This window comes from Pseudonaja textilis, chromosome 1, assembly GCF_049901715.1.
Source record: "Pseudonaja textilis isolate UNSWEBS1 chromosome 1, rPseTex1.2, whole genome shotgun sequence".
Classification (NCBI taxonomy): domain Eukaryota; kingdom Metazoa; phylum Chordata; class Lepidosauria; order Squamata; family Elapidae; genus Pseudonaja; species Pseudonaja textilis.
This window is the reverse complement of record NC_141990.1, coordinates 92,910,463-92,934,537: the sequence shown is the minus strand read 5'-3', so window position 1 is coordinate 92,934,537 and position 24,075 is coordinate 92,910,463. Positions and strand designations below refer to the sequence as shown.

Genomic DNA, 24,075 nt, shown 5'->3' with positions numbered 1-24,075 from the left:
AAGGAAATTTAGGGCTGTACCCATGTTCTATTCGTACACCATCTAAGTAAGAGAAAGGTGGCGTTAGGGTGACTGAATTTGGAAACGTCGAAGAGAAGGCGGCGGGGGTCTGTGTGTTTGTGTGCGTATGTGCGTGGAATGGTTAGGCGCGTCAGCGAGCTGGATACAATCCCGCGAAAGAGGAAGGTAGGTAATACGAGGCGGTGTGTCGTGCGCGCGCGGCGCGTGGGCGGAGCTACTCCTCTTTGAACTCGGCGAGTCGAGCAGGGGGAGGCGGTGCCGCGTTGGGGCGTCGGGCCCTCGGCGCGGAGAGCTGCGAAGTGGCTGCTGCTTCTCCTTGGCTTCCTTTTGCCGGGAAGGTCCCGCCGGTCGCCTCTGGAAGGAGTTCTCTTCCCCACCCCGCGGTTTGGGTGCGAAGGCCAGTTCCGGCTTGGGAACTGGATGGGAAGCAGCAGCAGCGCGGGTGGCTGCAGGGGCGGCGGGCATGGGGGAGCGTCTTAGCACGGCGAGCTCTCCGCCGGAGCCAGACGGAGCCGCCCCCGAGCCGCGTCTCCCGGCCACGGAGACTCAACCTCCGCTCCCCACAGTCAGTGGAAGGACACCAAGGCCACAGCAAGAGGACGATGCTGGACCGCCGCCGGCTGAAGCTCAAGGCCAGGAGGCCGGCGACGGCGGCGGGGCTCCCTTGGAAGAGGGTCCATGCTCGGAAGCGCCAAGTAGCAACAGCTACCCGTTTGCTCTGAGGCCCGTCTACCCTGCGGTGACCGAGGAGTCTCCTTCTCCTCCTCCAACTCCAGGAGAAGAGGGCCGACAAGAAGACCCCCCGCCCGCCGTCTCGCCGCCGCCGCCGCCGCCCTCCTCCCAGCCAAGCGTAGTGGGAGCTGGAGGAAAAGGAACCCCTTCCGGCAACGTCGAGGTGGACCTGTACCTTCTGCCCGAATCTTTCTCCGGCCTGATCTCCGGGACCCTCCTGGTGCTGCCTTGCCGCGTCTGTCTGGAGGAGAAACCCCTGAAGCCGCTGCCGTGTTGCAAGAAGCCCGTCTGCGAAGCGTGCCTCAAGCGCTATCTCAGCTCGCAAGTGGGTACAGCTTTGGCGCAGTTGTCCTTGACCTGCCCTTCTCTCCCTTTCCCCGGAGCGGCTGAAGGGGAGGGGGGAAGGGTGATGCCTCCCCCTCCCAAAAGGCCCTGGGACGTGCGGTCTCCTTCCCTTGTTTGCCTCCGAGGGCGATCCCGAGTTGGCCGCTCCTGCGGGCGTCGGTAAAATCCGTGCCCCCCATGCTCTCGGCACATGGGCAAGAATGCTGCCTTCCCAAATCCGCCAAAACCTATTCTCCACCCGACCCGCAGGCGCACGTATGTTTAGGGGACGAAGCTGCCAGTCTGGAAGTCAGGGAAGACCTGGCTTGATGTTCTTCAACTAGCCCTTAGATTCCCACAGGTCTTGTTTTCCTATTTCATACCTGAACCTAGAGATTCTTAAATGTGGAGCGTCCTTCCCTTTTACAACATGTTCTTCCTGAGTTGAATGCCAAATATCTTTTCTTGTTATACTCCACATGGTTTACTAATACCTTTTCTATCAGTGCTTCCCCCCCTCCCCCCCATGAACTTCCTGTTCGGTATCCTGCATCCCTGAATTTCCTGTTCTTCTTTTCTCCTCTCATTTCTCTTTGGTCCAACCATGTAAAACTTATGAGGGGAAGGGACACAAAATGTCATGCTTTTCTTGAAGCTTCCTGCTTCTTTTGTGGGGAGAGAGAGTGGTGACTGATTGTTTATCCCTCATAGAAGCCATTGAAGAAGGCAGTGCAGTGAGAAGATAATTCAGCCTTTTCCGAATTTGAACTTACTCTAGGTTGGAAGAGATCAGGTTAGAGCATGGATGGGAGATATGGAATAGAACACTGGTTCTCAACCTGTGGTCAGCAAAACCCTGGGAGCGGGGCATGATGTCATCATAGGGAGGACTGCAAAGAAATGTGACGATTTAAATCTTGGGGGTCCTTGGCCACGGTCCTTGGCCACAAAAGGTATTTAAAGAAGGTCCGTGATGAGAACCACAGGAATAGAATAAATGGGGGGGATGGGGGGAGGGTTGGAGGTAGAAATAACCTCAAAGAAGATAACATCAAATTCTTCCATGTTGTTGTGGAGAAAACTACATGGACCTAGCCGTAGTCATTGAGAATCAAGTTCAACTTGCAGGAGACTTTTTACTTTACTAAGTGCTGTAAGGAATGGCATTTGGCATTTTCTTGTGAATAATTTTCTTTCTTTTTTTCTCAAAATCAACAACCCATTGCTGTTCCAATGCCTGAATTCTGTTGCAAATCATATAACTGCAGCTCCTCCTATGGGACACACAAACACACATTTTTCTGCATTTCTCTCTCTCTAACTTTGTGTTTTGATTCCCCCCACTGTCTACACCAGAGTTTAATTTTGCATTTCTTTTAGAGTTAAAATCAGTGCAGGAATAGTAAAAGGAAAAAAAAGATATAAATGGACTTATTCCTCTATAAGGCAAAAAACTTGAAAGTTACAATAGGTGAAAAGGCTTTGCAGTTTTTTTCCAAAACTGTTTGGGCTAGTTAAGAAAAAAGGGGGTTGTAAGAATGAAAGAGATTAATAAAATTAGCATGAAGTTTGTGTCCTCTATAATGCTAGTTTACTTATTGAAAAGTGTTCCTATCAACATGTTTGTGAAATTTTTGCTTGCATTTTTTTCTTTATCTCATATTTGATGATACCACTATAATTTTTACAAGGGAGATTAGCTGAGTTCATACCTTACTCTAAGCCAAGGTTTGTTTTGAGTTAGGTTCCTACATTCTGCTAAGCCATGAGCTATCTTTTGCAAATGTATTACATAGATTTTACATAAATCATGTTATGAATTACCATAATATTGTGAACCCAGGTAATTGTAATTTAGTTAATAAAGTGTGACTTAGCAGGATAGGTGAATCAAGTCAGTAACTGACTTTCTGGTTTAAAACTTCTAATCTGTTTTAATCATGCTAATAGCTTGGATATATATTTAAGCAAGATACTCTTTTTATGCTGTGGAATAGCTGTTGTTCATCAGGGTCTGTTGAAGGTATTGTTATATTCAAAAAGAATGTTTAAAGACCAAAGTGATCATTTATTTCTATTTTTTATATGTATCAATGTATTTGAAGGTCTTATATTTTCTATTCATCTGAAAATACTACTATTACAATGATCAGAAATAAAAGAATCTTCAGACAAAATGCAGAGAGAAAAGAGGGTAAGAGAAAAGATTTTTTAAATATGTTAATAGTTCTATGATGTAGGAGCAAGCTATGTAAGAGTGATGTGGTTAAATGATCTAACAGTCTATAAAGAAGTTGAATTCCACTTCCCTATTTACATCAAAGAATCTGAGGCACTTCATCAGCTTTATCTATATGATTGACAAAAAAGCTGTTCTCTTTATGACTACATTTTTGTGGTATCTTTAAACTGAGTCATTGGGATATGAAATTGAACAAAAGGTTATTTAATATTTTACATTTATATGAGGCTTTGCTCTCTTGTTCCAGTAAAAATGAAATCCTATACTTAGCTTTGGTGCTAACATTTTTGTTTTGTTTTGTTGCTTGTCTTGATGCTCCTCTTTTGAAAAAGTTTGTTTTTTACTTAACTTGATAGAAAATTCAGGTCTTTCAGGATAGGTGGAATGTTGACTTGCTGGTACTGAAAGGCACACTTCCTCGTTTTATTCTATAAAATTTCCCAGTAATATTTGTTTTCCCAATTCCCTCAGAGGCTGAGGAAACTGGGCAATTTTGAGATATTAGTGACATTATTCCAAGCAGTTGACCAAGATTTATCTTGAAAAAATCTTTTTGTGTTTGATTTTAATTTTAAACAGATACACACAAACATCTGAATTATAAAAAGGAATTTTATTTCATTTTTTTGTAGACAATGGAAAATAGTTATTGTGTGCTTATATAATGTAGTTGTATGTTTACTATACTCCTGGCACTTAGTAAGTTCTTACGCTGAAGGAAAGTTAAAAATAGTATATAACATGTTCCGAAAGCTTCATATTTATTCCTTCCATGTTACAACATCTCTGGGAATAGGTCAAAGTTACATTGTTTATCATTTATGACTTTCTTTGCTCTAGAAAGTACAGAGAGGTGTTTGCCATAATCCAGAAAGCACAATAAAACATTTAAAATACTAATTGGGGAAAGGGGGCTATCAGTTACTGATGAATGTCAATTAAAACTCATACCACTGTGTAGAACTATATATATATTTATTATTATTAATAATTATTAATTGTATATATATATATACAATTGTATATATATATACAATTGTATATACAATGTATATATATATATATATATATATATATATATATATATATATATATATATATATATATATATATATATATATATATATATATACACAGATGTTGGTTTTAGCTAAGTATCAAGCTTTCACTTAGTCCAAATCTTAATGGTATATGTCTTTACTCCAATAATAATAAATTGAACTGAATAAGATTGCTTTTTTTGGCATCAGAAGTGACAAACAATTACTTTTAAGGTACTTAAACTAGGAGACAATCTGTTGAGATGGCATATCTGAATTTGATCGCTTGAAGACCCTTGAAATGGGGCTGGGCTTGAAGTATTTTTGAATACTAGAAACACTGAATCAAGGTCATAGTGACCCACAGTAACGCATATTGTTTTGGACAATTGGTGTCATAGGTTCTCACTTTGCAAAATCCTGAGCAAATGTTTGTTTAATGGGTAAATATACTAAATAATTACACAAAAATGTGTTTTTTAAAAAAATATATATGAAAATCATGATGTGCATTGTGTGTAGCCCAGGTCTTGGCTTTGTTGTTTTCTGTAGAACAAATGCATGCTAGTTTAGGTAGGGTGAAACTGTATGTATAAAGCAATTGAGTCTTGACTCATTTTTGATACACAAAATTGCAGCAGCTCCTTCAGCATAGCCTGGCCAGGAAATAGGAAATATCTTGCATGATAACATTATATAAGCAGTATACTTCAAAACATGGGTTGGTCATGTGCTGTCTTCAACCAAATAATAGGAAACAACTGGCAAATTAATACAAGGCAAATAATATACAATAAGAAAATGCGACATCATAATAAGCCATAATTTTATTTGTTTGCTTTAGGCATAGCATTTTATGCTCATCCAGCTATTATTGTGTTTGACAGGCTTAAGACCATGTGTGAAACCAGGCAATTGTATTTTTGTTTCAACAAAATACAGTTGAACAGTTGAGCTTAATCTAACATGTGAACCTACATGGTGCCTGCAATGAATTGACCCTTGTATGCCTTAGGTATAGCGACTGAATAAGGAATGGATGTTACGGCAAGAATGTTCTTAATCTTTTCTTTAGATATTTCTGGTGAGAAGAATAGAATGTACTTCTATCTCAGCTAGAAGTAATTTAAAGCTGCTTCAGTCTTCAGGATTATGTCAAGTGATGGGGGGAAATGTCCAACTCTTATCTTTGGCAAACATTTTCAAACTGCTTCACTCTTTAATCAAATTTTGTAAGATTTTTTAAGGAAAAATATTCACTTTCCAGTTCTGCCGCTGACTAATGACTGTGTCACCAGAAACATTTCTGTGTTTTGTGTGTGCGTGTGAATTGTGCACACTTTGTTTAATAATAATAGGCTTAATTTTTCCAACTATAGTAGTCCTTGACTAACAACCTCAATTGAGCCCAAAATTTCTGTTGTTAAGTGAAACATTAAGTGAGTTTTGCCCCATTTTGCCAACCATTCTTGCCACAATTGTTAAGTGAATCACTGCCGTTGATAAGTTAGTAACTCGGTTGTTAAATGAATCTGGCTTCCTCATTGACTTTGCTTGACAAGGTTGCAAAATGAAATCATGTGACTCCAGGATACTGCAATGTCATAAATATGAACAGCTGCCAAGCATCTGAATTTAGATCACATGACCTAGAGATGTTGCACAGGTCATAACTGTGAAAAATGGTTGTAACCTTGAATGATGACTGAAATGTTGTAAGTTGAGGACTACCTGTATATATATCAAAGAATTCAAATATTTTATCATAATTCCACTAGGCTGGAATAACAAGAAATGTGTACAGAGTATTCCTTGCTATATTAAAAATTTGAACTAATTATTTGTAATAAAATTCCATGTAATGTGTTACATTAGATTCATTACATGATATATACGTTGTTGTACAGAATACAGTTTATTCCCAAGTAACTTGTAATTTCAAATACAGGTGCAAAGAATATCAACTGAACTTTACAAGAAAATTTATTCAGATTTAAATTTATTAAACACTGTATACTGTTCTGATCCAGGCTTCATCAAACTTGATAAAACACAAACTGAATTTAAAGTAAAACCTTTTTTAATGTGACTCTGGAAATTACTTGCATTCCCAGCCAAAACTCATTAGACACAGTTCCTCCAGGTAAGAGCATGCTTTTTAGTGCTGTTGAATGTTGCCAGGAAACAGATGTCCAACTCAGGCTAACATAAACCAACCCAAAACCTAGAAAAAACTGACCAGACTACAGAGCTTCAAGAAGGACATGGGGATTACTGAATTGCTTTGCTTCCTGCAAAGCTCTTCATCATTGAGGACTAACTTTTATCCCTTATGGGAAGGGCAATCACCTTCCAGCCTTACTCCCAAGTCGCCCCTTCTGTATCAGCTGCTCTCGCCTTTTAGCAGCTCTGCGCACATGCACACTGGGAACAGGCTCCCCAGGCTCCTCTGCTTCGCTGCTGCCAGACTCCAAAAGCTCCAAAGGCAGCGCCCCACTCTCAGATTGTCCTGACCCCATCCCTGCATCAGATGCAGGACCCTCGTCCAAGTCCTCGCCAGACTCCCTGACTGGTTCCCTTTCGTCCTCACTGTCCAATACCTCTGCCAGCTGCCAGCGAACCACAACATATACTGCATGCTGTTAATGAACTGAAAGAATAGTATGACACTACAGTAATGTCAGACAAATAATGAGCAGCTGGAGATAGGAGCCTATGGAGTCACCAGGCAAAAATAGGCATCATTTTGAGTAAGCTGAGTCACACCTTCAGTAGAATTTTTCCAGCCAATTATTAACTGAACTTTAATGGTTTTTTTATTAAATTGTTTGTGTATAAGGCTTGGGTAATGACAAAAAATGCAAATATATTGGCCTTTTTAATTTCCAGCCATATGCAATATATGAAGTGTTTTCCTGCTGTGCTTTACTTTCTTTCCCTTATCAAGTTATAGATTATAGTCCTTTATAGTCATTGGATCAAGATAGCTCTATGAATTACCTTGGGTATTACATGAATTGCTGTTGTTTTTGTGTTGTTTTCTGTTGCTTCTTTATTTCTAAATGTTTCAACAACTACTACCTTAAGAGCATATGAATATACAGCATATAAATTTAAGGTGTTATTTCGGTGTGTTACTTTAAGGCAAGAAGAACAACTGGCCAAATTTACCAAGCAAACTTCAGGGCATCTGGGGATTCAATCGATTACATAAATGTGTGCATTAATAGGCCCCAGATATTAATTAAAATGTATGCTATGAAGTGTTAAGGTACTTCACTGCATTTACACAGCATTTTTAAAGATCTGTTCCAATAATTCTTGAAGCTGCACAAGTCTTCCTTCCCTAAAAGACTGGTAATACTAGATCTGTGAATGCTGTTGAATGCTTGATATCCATGCACTCTATGGAAAACACACACTGTGTGTGTCCATATGTTTTCTATACAATGATGCCTTGTGTTCAATAGACTGTTCAGAGTGTGCTGTGATGGCTCAATTCAAAATATTTTGCACTATATGGACTGCATAGGCTTTTAAAATTGAGTTTCCAGCAATTTTGAGTTGCAATTACATTGAATCTGAAGAATTACCTTCTTATACAGAAGTTGTGCTTTTTTTGGAGTCATGATATTTCAGTCAAACTGGAGCCACTTCAAACCAGATGGAGTATAGAGACCAAATGCAGTCTAACTTACCACTAACTTTAGTGCTTGACATACCCCCTAGCCTTACTGTTTTTGTGTTTGATTCTTTTTGGAATGATTTATATGGGGTGCAATTTTAAATGAAATGGTTGAGATTTCTTCAGAAGCAGTGCTATTAAAGGAACTACCATAGTGTTAGCTATCATGTTCTTTTTAGTGATAATTAACCACAGTTTTTTATAGCGGGCTCTTACTGAATTGACGGAAGACAGGTTTGAAGATTCAAATGTAATATAGGTAGTCCTCAACTTATGACCACAATTGAGCCCAAAATTTCTGTTGTTAAATGAGACATTTGTTAAGTACGTTTTGCCCCATTTTATGACTTTTCTTGCCACAGTTGTTAAGTGAATCACTGTAGTTGGTTGTTAAATAAACCTGGCTTCTCCACTGACTTTGGTTGGGAGAAGTTTGCAAAAGGTGATCACATGATCTTGGGATTCAGTCATAAATATGAACCAGTGGCCAAGCCCCTGAATTTTGATCACATGATCATGGAGATGCTGCAAAAGTTGTAACTCTGAAAAATGGTCATAAGTCACATTTCTCAATACTGTTGTAACTTTGATCAGTTACAACAAGTTATAACTCAAGGATCACCTTTATCCCTTTTTCTGCTGGTGAATATAGGCCTTGCTCAATGCAAGAGAGAGAGACCTTTTCCACAAAAATTACTCCTCTTTCTACCATACATACTTGTTTGAACAATGACTGCTTTGTTAAGCAGTATTCTTAGTATTTTATTTATCTAGTTGTGAAATTTATATGCTGCCCATCTCACCTAGAGGTGATTCTAGTATACACTAGCTTTCCCAAACCCCTCTGCTCCTGGGTTTTGTTGACTGATAATTCCAAGCTATATAATCCATCACAGGATAGTTTCAACTATGAATGGTTTATTGCAGAACTTCCAACATCAGTATAATTACCACATTCCAAAATGGGTTGGACCAAGGCCAATTTTGAAAGGGATTTTTAAAATGTTAATAGTCATTTTTTTCCCTTGTTTGCTGTTTCTTATTTGATTCAATAACATAGCAAATACCATTTTAAAAACATTGCTGGCATTAAATGAAAAAGAAGAGGCACATTAAGCCATGATTGTACTTGGTGGGTTACCCTAATTTTAAAAAGACATATTTAGCTTGCCAACCACACCACTTATGGTCTATTATGCTATATAGCTAAAATGTTGTGGTTGGAAACTTGTAATTTAATACGGGTACATGAAAAGTTGGAAGTTCATTATCCAAAAGTAATCCAATGGCAATATGCGGTTTCCAGACTCACTTGAAGAGTTTTCTGAGACTATAATGACATTTCCACTGTGATATTTAACTGGTTGCTGAAAAGGATGGTTAAGAATGGTCTGGAAGGCCATTGAGGTCAATTTCTTAGGAGGACAAAATCACTTGGGTTTGCTTGGAGTTTGATGTCAGCTGAGCAAATTCAGCGGTAGTGTCTGAGACTATATCTTAACAGATTAACTGTGAGGAGTTTGATTCTGTATTATCCAAGGAATTGGACAAGGTGGATTGCAGCATTGCATGTAGTCTGGATTTTTTCCCTTCCTAGTTGGTGAATGTCTCTGGGGAGGTGCTAGGAACTTATATTGGGGTGGCAATAAATGCATTGCTAAGTAGAGGGAGTGGTCATCCTCCCTGAAGGAAGCAATAGGTGCTTCTATTGCATTTACATGGACATCCTGGAAACTTATGGTTTCAACCTTCTTTTTTAGGGAAGGTTGTTAAGAAAGTCATGGGACTGCCATTTAGAGAGCCATGGAGAAATCAGACTCAATTTAGTCAGATTTCAAGCTTGGCCACAGTACAGAGATAACATTGTTTGCATTGTGGGTAACCAGATAGGGGAAATGTGATGCTCCTAGTGCTGTTGATCTCTCTCATTGTCCTTCCATACTGTCAATTATGGAATCCTTCTGATTTTCCACCAAGGATTTGGAATGGGAGGCACTGTTCAACAATGATTCCAACAGGGGTGGCTCCAGTTGATCATGATGGAGAGAAAGTTATAGGCTTCACTGTTATGAAATGAAGTCATTCTTCTCCTAAGCATGGGCTTAGGTATTTTCAGTACGTAAGATAATACCATTGAAATCTGTGCAGATACTTGCAGGTTGCTTGGGCCTGGAAAGGCAGAGATAGATTGAGTCTTAACTCCTTTGGGATGGTGTGGCTCTGGATTTGTAACCCATTCAACTCCAGAGCAGTTTGCCACAATAACTCTGGACTCGGTTGGTCTCTACTGTATTGACTTGACTTATAAGTTGGAAGTTTTTCTAAGATATACTGTTCCCCTGAGGGAACAAGCTGGAGCACCTTCCTGTGATACAGCCTTTTCTTCAAATGATAACCTTTCCTTTTGGCATTTTAGGAAGACATTGCTAGTTAAACTGATTATATTTTTCCTTCAACTTTAAAGTAGTTAATTATGACTAGTTGATTGTATTTTATCCCTAACCCTTAGTTTTATTATAAAATTATATGTTGTATTGTTTTCTTTTTTCTTTTTGTATCTTTTTATGCTGAGTAGAAACTCTACACTCAGAATCCTAAACTGTCGCAAATCCAATAAAAGTAGTCACTCTTTCTATTTTAAGAAACCCAGTGTTCTTTAAATCTTTATCATTTAATACAATTGCTACAAGGCAAAAGCAATGGATGATGGCTGTTTATAAAAGTTGCTTGTTTCCTTCTAGGTATGGCTTTTCAGCAATAAGGGAAGCTTGATGTAAAATGTATTAAATTGCTTCTACTTCAGAAATTTGTTTCAGTTAATTTAGTTCTGTTTAAAAATAATATTTTCCAATATTCTTGTCTGATGTGTTTGTTTGGGGAAGGTTCCAAGCATTTAGTAATCATTGACTCCCCTACTTCGTTTCACTTCAGGTGCTTTTAATATAGGACTTGTCAAGTTGCTTAGACATTAAAAAAAAGAAAGTAATGTTTTTCCTTTTCCTATAAGGATTCAGAAAAAATAAATTACACTGTATTTATCTAATTATTTTCAGCCATTTCATTCCATGCAGAATTGGTTGTCTGAGGAAACCGGTTCATTCTTTCAAGTCTGTCTGTCCTTAATCCAAGGATGATTGTGGTTATGTCCCCAAAGTAATAACACAACCAAAATGTTGTTTGCTTCATTAAGAGGATATGCATTAATTCAGAAATTGCTTGCTTGGCATTTAAATCTCAGCGTGTTAACTTTTTGCCAAATAAGTTTCAGTTACTGAAATGATACAATATGTGTTCCTAAAAGCTCTCTTTGGAATAATTCTACATTCTACAGAAGTGAGGATGTTTCATGTTAGATGAACATTTTATGATTTCAACTTCTGTATTAAAATGTTTTTTTAGATGAAGACATTTTGGAACTGGTACTCAGTCTGGTGCAGAATATTTAAAATTTTGGGATAATATAGGAAGGGAAGTTCTTTACAAATATTGAATTAAAGAATTTACAGGTTCTACTTTCACATTACTTTATAGTTATGATAAACAGTATTAAGTTTTTATGTCTCAAGTTTGGAAGCAGATTGAATTTTAATTAAATTTCAGAAGAGTGGTACTATTCCAAGTTGGGTTCTTTAAGCTATGAAAATATAATAAATGAGAAATATTTATGCTGTGCTAAATAAAATAACATATGCTTCATCTGTAGATGAGGGGATAGATAATAAGATTGGAAGATATATTTTCTGTGTTTCAAAATCAGTTTCCAGTGTTAAATTGTATTGAAAAGAAAACAAAGAAATCAAAGTTGCTATTCAAATAATTTTGATTTTGGATTTAGACACATTCCATGGAAACAAAATTTCTAAGGAGAAAATAATAAAATAGTTACAGCAGAAAGAAATTTTGTTGCCAGTTGCATCTGCAAGAACTATTTTAACTGAAAGGATGTTTTGCTTCTTGATAAACTAGACACGAGGGAATCCTAGCAAGGGGAACATTCAGACAGTGGTGACTCACTGTCTCTTACCACTAATTTATATTCTGATCATTGAATTAATTTACCTTGCACTCGAATTTTAAATACAGCTGATACTATTGCAACCTTCCCCAAGCTATCACCTTACAATTGTGTTGGGGTTGCCATGTTATGTGGGAATTGCAACTCCAGCAGAATAAAGCATGCTTTATTGATGACTGCTGCTTTAATGGATCTACATACTCATTGATTTCTGTAGCAGTAATGGAATGTGTAGATGACCTTGGGGAAAAATGGGGAAGAGATGCTGTCTAGGAAATGATCAGACAAGAGATGCAGGAACTCCCTCCCCAATAGAACATTAGGAAGGACCCACCCTAATTGTTCAAATGGTTAAAAGTGGTGTACTTGGAAGATTCTATCAATGTAGCCTCACAATAAAGTAGAATTACTACATCTAGCTGTGTTTCTTGTCTGGCTTATGGTGTATGTGTGCATATGTGCGTACATGTGAGTGTCTCTGTGTGTGTGTGTGTGTGTAGTGACTGACAAGTAATTTACTGTTACCACACCTGTAGAGATTACTGCATTAATATTAAATTGTATATGAAGTATTAGTGCTATTATCACTCCTGTTTGACTGATTATCTGGCAATTCTAGCTGTGGAACCTGATACATTCCTCTCTAAATGCTATAATGTGAAGCAAAAATGTACATTATGACATCTCTAGGGCGCTATATGGGTCCCAAAGGTTGGGTGTGGCCCCTAAAGCCCTTCCAAAAATTGTTGCCAAACTGCATTTTTAAAATGTGATTTTAAAAATGAGAACTATAAAATGCATCAGGAATATCCCAATACTAATATTAAATTAAATCTATATTTAATTCTAATTCGAAATTAAATAACATTTTTATCTTCAGCCTATTTTTGGTTTTTGATCCCATGACCCCATTCCAAAATTAGTATGATCCTCAGCCCCAAAGAGCTCTGTAACCCAGATGTTAAATGAATGTATCTAAATATTGTGACTTTTCAACACATTTTGGTATGCTGACATAATACATAGTGGTCTAAATATTACAGGGCAGATACTTTATTGCAAGTGTTTAGCAGGATACTTGCTTTTAAATAATATATAGTTAGTTTTCTCTAAACTCAGCTTTATATAGACAATAGTGGATAGATGGGGATGTGTGAAACTAATCTCTTATTAGTGTCTCACTCAATTTGCTCATGATTCCTGTTTTTAAAGATTTTTTAAAATAGTTTTTGCTTCTGAAATATCAGTATACTTTAAGGTACTTAAAACAGTATGTAAGTAAAGTTTCCATATGGTATTATTTCATATAATACATTTGGTAGTTTTGAACCTTACTTTGGTCTTCAAATAATTTATTTTTGTATTAAAATTGCATGCTTGAATAGTTTGGACATTTACCATATTTTTTGCACTGTAAGACGCTCCAGGCCATAAGACGTACCTAGCTTTTGGGGAGGAAAACAAGAAAAAAAAATATCTGACTCTGCCTCCCAGAAAATGGCAGACCTGGAAAATCAGCACATCCACTTTAATGATATGCAGGCAGTTGCTGTATTTCCATGCATGCGAATTGTCTTTTGAACCGACCCTAATTATTGCAAAGACCTATAACGTTATCAACCTAATTACTTCCCATAATTATTTTGTGCTGTTGTCACATTATATTTTGATAGTGGATATTTGAAGTCTCTGGGTGCTGCACCTAAAGCTTTGGTGGACTCATGCTGATTTAAATCAACAATTTTAAATTAGGAAGAAACCAGGCCAATTTAAAACAAGTTCTTGCTAGTGTGATGCATATACTTTATACATTGAGCCATGCTTAGAATGCAGCACTGCAGGCTAACTCACTTCTCGCTCCAGGAGTTTGATTCTGAGAGGCTCAAGTTTGACTCAGCCTTCCATCCTTCCGAGGATGGTAAATGAGGACCCAGATCCTTTCGAGGATGGTAAAATGAGGACCCATGCTGACTCTGTAAACTGCTTAGAGAGGGCTGTAAAGCACTGTGAAGTGGTAAACAGGTAGTCCTTGACTTACAACCACAATTGAGTCCAAAATTTCTGTTGTTAGTAAAAACTTTCGTTAAGTGATTTTTGCCCCATTTTACGACCTGTCCTGCCACAGTTGTTCAGTGAATCATTGCAGTTGATAAGTTAGTAACATAGTTGTTAAGTGAATCTGTCTTCCCCATTGATTTTGTTTGTCAAAAGAGTGCAAATGATGATCACATGACCTTGGGACACAGGAACATTCTTAAGTATGAACCAGTTGCCAAGCATATGAATTTTGATCACATGATCATAGGGATGCTACAAAGGTTGTAAGTGTGAAAAATTATCATAAATCACTTTTTTCAGTGATGTAACTTTGAACGGTCATTAAATGGACTGTTGTAAGTTGAGGACTACCTGTATAAGTCTATAAATGCTATTGCTATTGTTTTATAATATTGCAAACCTAATCATTAACCACATTTTACAGCTAAATAGTTGGATACAATATTGTAGTGGCGCAGTCTTTGTATCATTGTTTCATACTGAACTCACAATGCATTTTTTTTAAACTTACAAGTAATTATTTTAAAAGTTTCATAACTAGATTTTTTGAAGTTAAGATTTAAAGGAGATAGAGTCCTGTACAATCTTACCTTCTTTTCTTTGTAATGATGCTAATTTCTCCTACGCCTGGCCTGACTTGGGCTCAAAATAAAGAAATATTGCCTATGATTAATAGGTTGATAGGTTGAGTAAGATTTATCTCTTTTGCCATTTATTTTTATCTGGTCAAAATGAAATGCTCATATATGGTAATTGAAATATAAATATTTGTATTACAATATATGAATGCTTCATTCATTTATATAAAAAATAATTCATTTATTTAGATTAGAGTAATAAAACACCAATTGAATAAGGTAAAATATATATAGATTATTTAACATACATATACTGGTAATATTTGAGAATATTTTTCTAAAACTCTCCAGATTTTTTTCCAATTATTTCCAATTTATTCTTTTTATAATTATTTTAAGTTATTGTCTGCCTTAGCTGAAAGTATTTGTGTGTGAGAGACAAAGGAGGAATACAAATATGGAATTAATTGAAATCAAATGCTTTTTTTTCTTACAAATTGATTTGATACCCTCTGTTTTTCTACTTTTTTCATTTATCTCTTCCCATTTATTTTAATTGGGTCAAAATAACATATGGTAGTTGAAGCATAAATACTCATAATAGAATAAATCCTAAAATAAGCATTTTAAGGCTTGTGAGACTCCTCAACCTGTTTTTTAAACATCCAGTAAGAGAGGTATGGTCCGATTCCATCAAGTGCTGTCATCTAGTGGGACTGGTCAGCCTTTCTAGGTAGACTGGACAGGAAACATAATGAGCTAATTCTGTTTTATTTTACATTTTTAAAATCTTCTAAGTCGAAAGTTCAAATCTCTCACCCTCTTTTTACAAACTGATTAAATTCTTTCGGAGTTTCTTTCTTTGTCCTTTATGCAGCTAGGAGCTCTCTCTTCGTCCCCACCACACAAAGTCATATCCACATCCCATCATAGGGACCCAGGTAGAGATCTGTTTATGATCTGGTGCCTACCATTTGAAACATCATTGCCCTAGAGACTTGCCCTGACTTTGGTGGCCTTTTTGTAAGATCTTGAAGAAAGGTTTTTGTTACCAAGCCTGAGGCCCTGGATTAAGCCTCTATCACGATTGTCTGTTGTGGCTTTTCTTGGCTTTTATATACACGTTTCTAATTTTGTTACATTGTTTCACTGGATGTAGATATACTTGATAGATCTAGCTTTCACTGTTACATAGTAGAGATTAATTTGCCCGCATTGCTGATAATTCTTGAGGGTTTTTTTTTTTTTAAATTTAAGTTGTGCAAACATGAGAGATTTAAAAACTTTATTTTTCATTTTGAATTTGAATTTATGTTTTAGGCAGAGTTTTTTTTTAAAATTGTCTACCCAAAGTTGGGGGCAGAGGTTGTCCTTAAATGTTAACAAATTAAGCCTCCCCACAATCTCTGAGCATTGGTTGTTTTGTTGAGCCAAGCAACTTCTGGACTCTATGAGACCACAGCTTCTAATTCTTATATTAGAATATTCCATAATGATATTAATAGATTCTGTTTTTTTTTCCTTTCATTTTATGAATATAGTATTTACATGCAATAAAATTGATTCTAAATTAAACCCCATTGCCTTATACCAGGTAGTCCTCATTTAATAACCACAATTGGGATTGTCAGCTTCATCATTAAGCAATGCAATAAATAAGATACCTTGTGCACCCAACTTAAAACTTTTTTGCTAGCTTCTCCGTTGACTTTGCTTGTTGGAAGCTATCTTTGAAGCACACAAATGGTGATCATGTAATTGCAGGATATGGTGAAGGTCATAAATGCCTGATGGTTGTGAAGCACCCAAACTTCTATCACAGGGGTGTCAAACTGGTGGGCCACTGGCCAGATGCGTTACTCACAGGTCATGCCCACCCTGGCTTTGCCAAGGCAAAAAAATGTCACGATGCATTGCAATATGTCATATGATGCGATCGAGTTTGACACCTGTCCTCTATCACATGACTGTGGGAATGCTATGATGGTCATAAGTGTGAAGGTTAGTCATAAAATTACGTTTTCAACCCCATCAGAACTTTGAATGGTGACTGAACAAGGACAGTATTAAGTGAGGACTAGGACTAGCTATCCACTTAAAAGATGAATTTAGTTCTATGAGGTTACTTTTGTGACACATTACCTTATCAACATGTTCTTCTGTTTATATGCAGGTGCAGGTGGGGCAAGCAGATATCCCATGTCCGATTACAGAGTGCAATGAACATCTGGATGAAACCACCATCCTCTTCAACTTGCCACATGATGACATCATCAAATATAAATACTTCCTGGAACTTGGCCGTATCGGCTCAGGCACCAAGCCATGCCCTCAATGCAAGCACTTTACAACCTTCAAGAGGAAAGGTCATATTCCGAACCCTACCAGAATGGAGAACAAGTACAAAGTGAGCATGCTCACACAAGTTATGGATTAAATGGCAGAGTGTGAGCAGCAAAATTAGGCCAGGATATGGTGGGCATTTAAATGGGATTTCTTCTCTTACTGGAATCTCATGTAAGCTGTGTTTTTAGACTACAAATATGTAGCTTCATACCCAGTATTAGTCAACAATTAATCTATCTGGACTAACTAGTCAGATGCCATGTTAATCCTTATGTTTGTTATGTCTTTTTGTCTACTTTTGGAAATGGCCATCTGGCCTGCAATATTTTATGAAGTTTGGCAGTTTTTACACTCTGAAGTATTTGGTGGTCTTTGCAATGTTTATTTTAAGTATTGTACTATATGAGTACCTAGCTGAATTTTACAAAGTTTCCAGCTTTACTTTTTTGATTTGGTACTGCACTGAAATTGACCATCGCAAAGTACATGGTGGACTTTACCTCTTGGGATTATTCTGATTTTTTCATGCCACTTTGGTATGAAATTCCATAAGGTATTTAATAGATTTTACCTACAAGAATGCAGATATATAAGCTTAGTATAATGGGGCAATAATAGATAGGTTGTTATATGTGCAGAATATTTTTGGAAAAATACATACTAAAATATACATGGTAAGATACTGCATGTGCAGAATTCCAGATTATAACATTGTACATACATAAAAAGAATTATCAGTAATATAAGCATAGAGTTTTGTCTTAGACTTTTATTTTTAATAATGCTAGAGTAATTTAAAAGACTATATAATAGTAAAAACAAAATTTGGGATCAGTGGTTCAGTGATCGACAGGATCAGGACTACAAATTAGAGAGTGGTAGAGAAATGTAAACAAATTTTCTTCTTGTAATATTTAATGTGGTTCTGATATATTATTAACTCATGGTTCAAACACATTGGTATGCTCATTGATTTTAGAATATTCAGTTGAAGATAATTCATTCCCAGAAGGATACAGTAAGTACTAACTGATATTTAAGGTTCTTTTTTTTAAATGCTCAGATGGTATGTAGGACGTTTTGCTAGCTTGTTTTTCAACATAGATCTTTGTAGAAGCCCCATCAAAAATTAAGTGATCAAGATTTCTTCTACATAACACCACTTTTTTGTTGGTTGACCAAAATTGAGATTATCAATGTCAGTTTAAGTAGAGTTAAATGTTCCAGTGCCTTCTCACTAACTATTATTGATAGGTACACACTTAGACATGAATAATGTTATATAAATCACCTGGAAATAATTCCTTATATTCCAAAAATGTTTTTCAAATGGTACAGGAATACAAATGTAGCCCTTTTTAAAGCAACTGAATCTATTTACAGAAATATATAGCAGGACATTCACATGATCCTTGGAAAAGATGCCTCTGCTTTAAAAAGTTTCAGACAATGTTCTCATATTCGCTAAAAGGATTTTTTTGGAACTGAATTGGAACCTCTGTACAACCGTAATGTTTACATTTTAATATATTTATTAGGTTGTATTTTATAATCTTAGTATTTCATCATATTGATAATATAAAACTAGCAATTAATTAGATAAAAGCTCAGTGTTCTTGGGAAAAGCAGTTTTTGAAAATATTTTTATAATACAGGGCATTTAATGAATGTATCTTTTTTGTATTCTTAATTTTTGTTTTAGGACTAATGTACTTTATATTCTACATTCTCTCTTGAATTATGTTTTTCTTAAATCGCATTGAAAGGATTACAAAGCAGATTCAAAGGAATGTGTTATTGACTTGTATCCTTACTCATCCCTTGCCTTCATTTCTTAAACTAATCTTCTCTATTCTGTTGCTGTCTAGACAATATGGCAAGCACATTGAGTAATGCTGCTTTAAAGGCTTCCCCCCCCCCCCAACTTCCTAATAGTTGCTATGCTTTGCAAATATGTAACTTGTTACTATGGACATAATGACCAACTCTGATTTAAGAAAATCTACAAATGCTTGTGAGCTTTGGACCATAATTTATTCAGCTCATGATACCTGAACTATTTTGTGGAATTATCCTTTGGAAATCCATTATATTTTAAGAAAATCAAAATTAAATTTGCATGTCAGTTGTTCGTGAACGACATCCAGTGTAAAAAATTGGGCAGTATGACATTAGGGTGGATGTATCTTGTTTTCCTAAAATAAGGCTTGAAATTTACAGAGAGTTTGGGTGTATGCTTGAATTGCAATTTGTAGATTTCTGTGCAGTCCTCATGTCAGCATATATAGCATCCTCTCCCCCCATTTTTACACACAACATCAACCCTGTCAGATATACTAGGTTAAAAAGCAATGTGAAACACAGTTGGAAAAGAAAGTCTTCACACATAAAACCTTGGGGATAGGCAATCTGGTGCCCTCTGGATATTGTATATTGCAAGACTTGTTTCCCTAATCACTAACTGTGCTGATTGAGTTGAGGAAAATTAAATCTAAATCATCTGGAGGAGCCAAGCTAAATCTTAGGTTTATTGAGTATGACATGGAATACATGGATAGCAGTAGTAAGGATGTAGAGAAGGAACACATTATAATATAATACACATACAATGAAGATTTCATTGGTCAGTTTTGTAAGGTATAAGCAATTCAAGAAGTTATATTTTGAGTTAGATTTTGTATCCTATTAGATAAACTGTAAGGTTGTACAAACACTCTATACACTTTATAAAGCACTCTATATAGCACTATAAAGTATTTGTAGCCTTATAAAGGATCAAGTGTTTGATTCAGTGGTTTTCCCAGGCTGTGTGTGTGTGTGCATGCATAGGCATCTGTTCCATAGAGTATACTAGCAAAGTTGCTTGGCTCGCAGACACCTACTGAAACAATCTGGAATAGAACTTACGACATCTTTGCTGAGTCTTCCAGAAGATGTTGATACTTGGTACTTTGAATAGTGGTCTTTCATATGCTAAGGCACAGTATCTACACCTAACTTAAACCTTCAGTTGAAATGAAAGATAGTAAATGGCTTTTATTTTTGATGTCAGCAAAACTGAATCCTTAAAAAATCTCTGCAGAAGAAAAGCGAATCATATATATCAATATAAAATATAAATGTTTGCACAGATTTAAACATCTCTATTTTATACTGATATATATGATTTGCTTTTCTTCTGCAGAAAGATTTTTAAGGATTCAGTTTTGCTGACATCAAAAATAACAGCCATTTACTATTTTTCTTTGAAACGTTTTACCATTCTTTGCATATAGAGGAGATTTCTGCAGTGGCTGATCTTGTAAGATTATACCAGCTGTTTCCTACACAGCCAAAAAGAAAATACTTTGTAGTATATAGTACACGTTAAGCTTGCAGTATAAATCTGTAAGTGTTATTTCCTTTTACTTTAATGTTTTATTGGTTATAAATTTTGCACTTTTTCTATGCAAATGCACATTGTCAATTCATTAAAAAATACTTGGCCAGTTTAATGATAATAAAGAACTATCAGGTATAGCTCTACAAGCAGCTTATGTCTAAGTTTAATTTGATATTAAAATTTATCTCATATTGTTCAAGTGACCAAATATCTCTGTTGCAAAACTAGGTTTTGGTTGAACATTAAGAGCACAACTTGCTCAACTAGGTCATGTTTACATATGATTATTAATATTTCAAAGGTCAGCTGCTTTTTTTAAGTTGCTGAATGTTAAGCAGAGTACAGCTGAACAGCTCCCACCAAGGAAAGAATATTGCATTTTGGAAAAGCAGAAGACAAGGTTGAAAGGATAATTACCCAGTTGGTTACCTAATTTCTAAGAAGAGGCCTAATCAAAGCATTTCCATTATTGATTAGTGCAAAAGAAAATGTCATGACTTGATTCAAACAATATTACGAATTTTTAAAACTACTGTATAACATATTCTGTTGAAAATATGATATAGGAATAGTGTATTTGCTCATATATATGTTACCAGGAAGAACATTCATTTGATTTATTGTGTCTTTTCTCTAGAAATTCATGTCAACACAGAAAGCATTCCATTTTTCTTTTTCTTTCAAATCTGGGATTATTGGGCTAAGAGATAGCAACTGTTCCAGTGAGCTTTGGTGGCTGGGAGGGTCTTGCACATGGAAAACCCAATGCTGTTACAATTTAAACAACATTTCACTGGGGTTCATTTATGTAAGAGGAAAATAGGGATTTTTCTATGCCTCCTTGAACTCCTGAATGAAAGGCAACATAAACTCAAAGAAATATAACTCGCAATTCTGACATCATCAATAGCTATGGAAAGGAACTAGAACAAAAGAACTGTAGTTATGAGGTTATTTGTGTGTCATACAGTTTGCCTATTATTTCAAGCAGTAATAGGACTGGGCCACATAGCACTCATCTATTATACATTAAAATATGTTTCAAAAATTAAAATAGATCTGTATCTTGACCAGCAAGACATAATGAACTTGACCTCTGCTTCATTAATATTTTGCTAACAGCTTTGCTATGTAATATTTTTAAAGCCTATATAGAGCTGTATAAATTCTTATGAATACAAAACCTCATGCAAGAGAACTGGCTTTGATCAGAGGTCATAATAGGATGCTTGCTGAAATCTTAATGGAATCTTACCAAGACACTTGTTCCATTGCAATAAGTCCACAATCCTTATCATATTCAGGTTGTTGCAAACAAATAGCTATAGGGTTCTATTAAAATGTCTTCCGATATGAAAATAAATTTATTATCTTGGTAGGAAAGATAAACATATGACACCAGTTTTTTATTTGCATGTTACAATACAATGTAACAGAGCTGACTTTCTGAATTTTTATGAAAGTTAAAACCTGTTGGAGAGTCGTCACTGGACAAGATGGCAGCACATAAATAAATAAAGGCATAAAACAGGTGAGAAATAGAGGCAAGACTGAATGTGTTTGCCTATTTTAGGAGCAAAACACCTAAAGCATTCAACAGACGGTCTCTATTATTCATTTTATGAGATTTGCTTCCCTTAGAGGAAAAGTAAACATACACATACAAAGATTACTTTGTAATTGTATTTGGTCCATAGTGCTTATTGAAAACTCAGATTCCTGTATTCTTTAAAGATTACCACCAAAATATTGTAAGAATAGTATTTAATACTATTATGTTTTCATAATGATAATATGTTTTGAGGAAGATTTACATATGATATAAAGCCTGAACAAAATTCCCAGATGTCTATCAGCCAATGAACAAGTGCATTCTTCTTACTGTTTAAGATTTGTTGTAACATTTGTTGAACACCATCGGCTAGTAATAATAAACAGATATTTTATTTTTTGTCTTCCAAGTTTGGTTAGAGCACTGATATTGGTGATAAGAATAGGTTTTGTACGACAGTAGTTGGAATTAGTGTGTGGTAGGAAGATAAATTATATAAATCAGCTTCCAGTGACCACACTCTGATTTCAAGAGAATTTTATTGGTTTAAGCTGTCGACAAAGTTAATTCCTTATGAAATGTCTTTTTCTTTAATCGGTAAGGCTTCTTAAGAGCTTCATCTTAATGTGTGAGTAAATGAGAAGTTGCAGTATTATAGGTAGTCCTTGACTTACAGCAGTTAATTTATTGACTATTCAAGGTTACAATAGCACTGAAAAATGTACCTCATGACTGTTTTTCACAGTTATGACCTGTGCAGCATCCCCTTGGCCATGTGATCAAAATTCAGATGCCTGGCAGGTGGTTCATATTTATCACCATTGCTGTGTCCCAAGGTCATGTCATCCTCTTTTGTTACCTTCTCATAAGCAAAGTCTATGGGGAAGCCAGATTCATTTAACAACTGGGTTATTAAGTTATTAACTGCAGTGATTCATTTAATAACCATGGCAAAAAAAGGTTGTAAAATGGGGCAAAGCTCACTTAACAACAAAAATTTTGAGCTCAATTGTGGTCATTAGTTCAGGTCTACCTGTATTAGGTGGTTTTTCTGATACATGCCTTCACCATCTTCCTCCTTGTCATTTTTGTGCAAGGGGGAGCTGAGTTATGCTTTCCCAGCCTCATTCAATGGCCATTTGTTTAGATGTTTATTGCTTTATGCTCTTTACTTAAACAGATCCAGTGTCCAACCTGCCAATTTGTGTGGTGTTTTAAGTGCCACTCTCCTTGGCACGAAGGTGTCAACTGCAAAGAGTTCAAAAAGGGAGACAAACTGCTACGTCACTGGGCCAGTGAAATTGAACATGGGCAAAGAAATGCTCAAAAATGTCCAAAATGCAAGGTAAGAAGACAGTGCATGTTCTTGCAGTACCCTTTGAGGTGCCTGGGCAAAGTCAATTAGTAGAACTAACACCTACTAGGAAACAAACTGAGAAAACCAATCCCTTTCATCTGTTGACATTACAGTTCTTATCACCCTTTTTTATTGAACCAATGCCTTTTAGAACTGTGAACATTCTGTTTCTCAGGAAAAGAAACCAAATAACCCTTCCCTTCCTTCATTTCCCAAAGTTTTTTTTTAGAATAATCTAAGATACATTTAAATGGTAAGTTCTGAGGATACACTATTCTGGGTAATAATATTTGATAAAATATTTCTCTGTTTCAAGATAATACTGATTGGAAGTTGGAGAAAGAAATTTCAACTGAACTTCTTTGATGAAATCTATATTTAGCAATATTGAAAAACACTGTGTTTTTTAAAAAAATATCAATGTTAGTTATTATGAAAGCTGAACTGAATTGCCAAGGTTGGTCCCATGTTTCTTAAAGACCAGTGCAATAGTGTTATGTGAAAATGTTTTTTAATTAAAATCATTTAACACTTTTGCATAATTTTTTTCATGACAGCATTCTTTTTTTAAAAAAAAGTTTGCTTTTAACAGGTGAATTACAGTGTAATTTAGTTTTCGTACTGTACATGAAGTGTCAATGATATTTTCAGGAATGAACATCATCCCATGACTTTACCAATTTGGAGCTTCCTTTTATTACTCAACATCTTGAAAAAAAATGAACAAATCTTGCAAAATTTTA

General features: G+C 36.1%; 1 protein-coding gene across 4 annotated transcripts in view; it reads left to right on the top strand.

Moving 5' to 3' along the window:
- The first annotated feature begins 216 nt into the window (after window positions 1–216).
- The window catches only part of RNF217 (ring finger protein 217), a 44,877-nt gene continuing 21,018 nt past the window's right edge, over window positions 217–24,075 (top strand). For 2 of the 4 annotated variants that reach the window (XM_087941657.1, XM_087941661.1), the window contains exons 1-4: window positions 260–1,078; window positions 16,869–17,102; window positions 18,021–18,059; window positions 23,156–23,320. In XM_087941657.1, coding sequence (XP_087797783.1) covers window positions 485–1,078; window positions 16,869–17,102; window positions 18,021–18,059; window positions 23,156–23,320 — 1,032 coding nt within the window. In that variant the 5' untranslated portion in view covers window positions 260–484. Of the gene's footprint in view, window positions 1,079–16,868; window positions 17,103–18,020; window positions 18,060–23,155; window positions 23,321–24,075 lie in introns of all 4 variants that reach the window. The other 2 variants (XM_026705451.2, XM_026705452.2) reach the window with 2 other exon arrangements.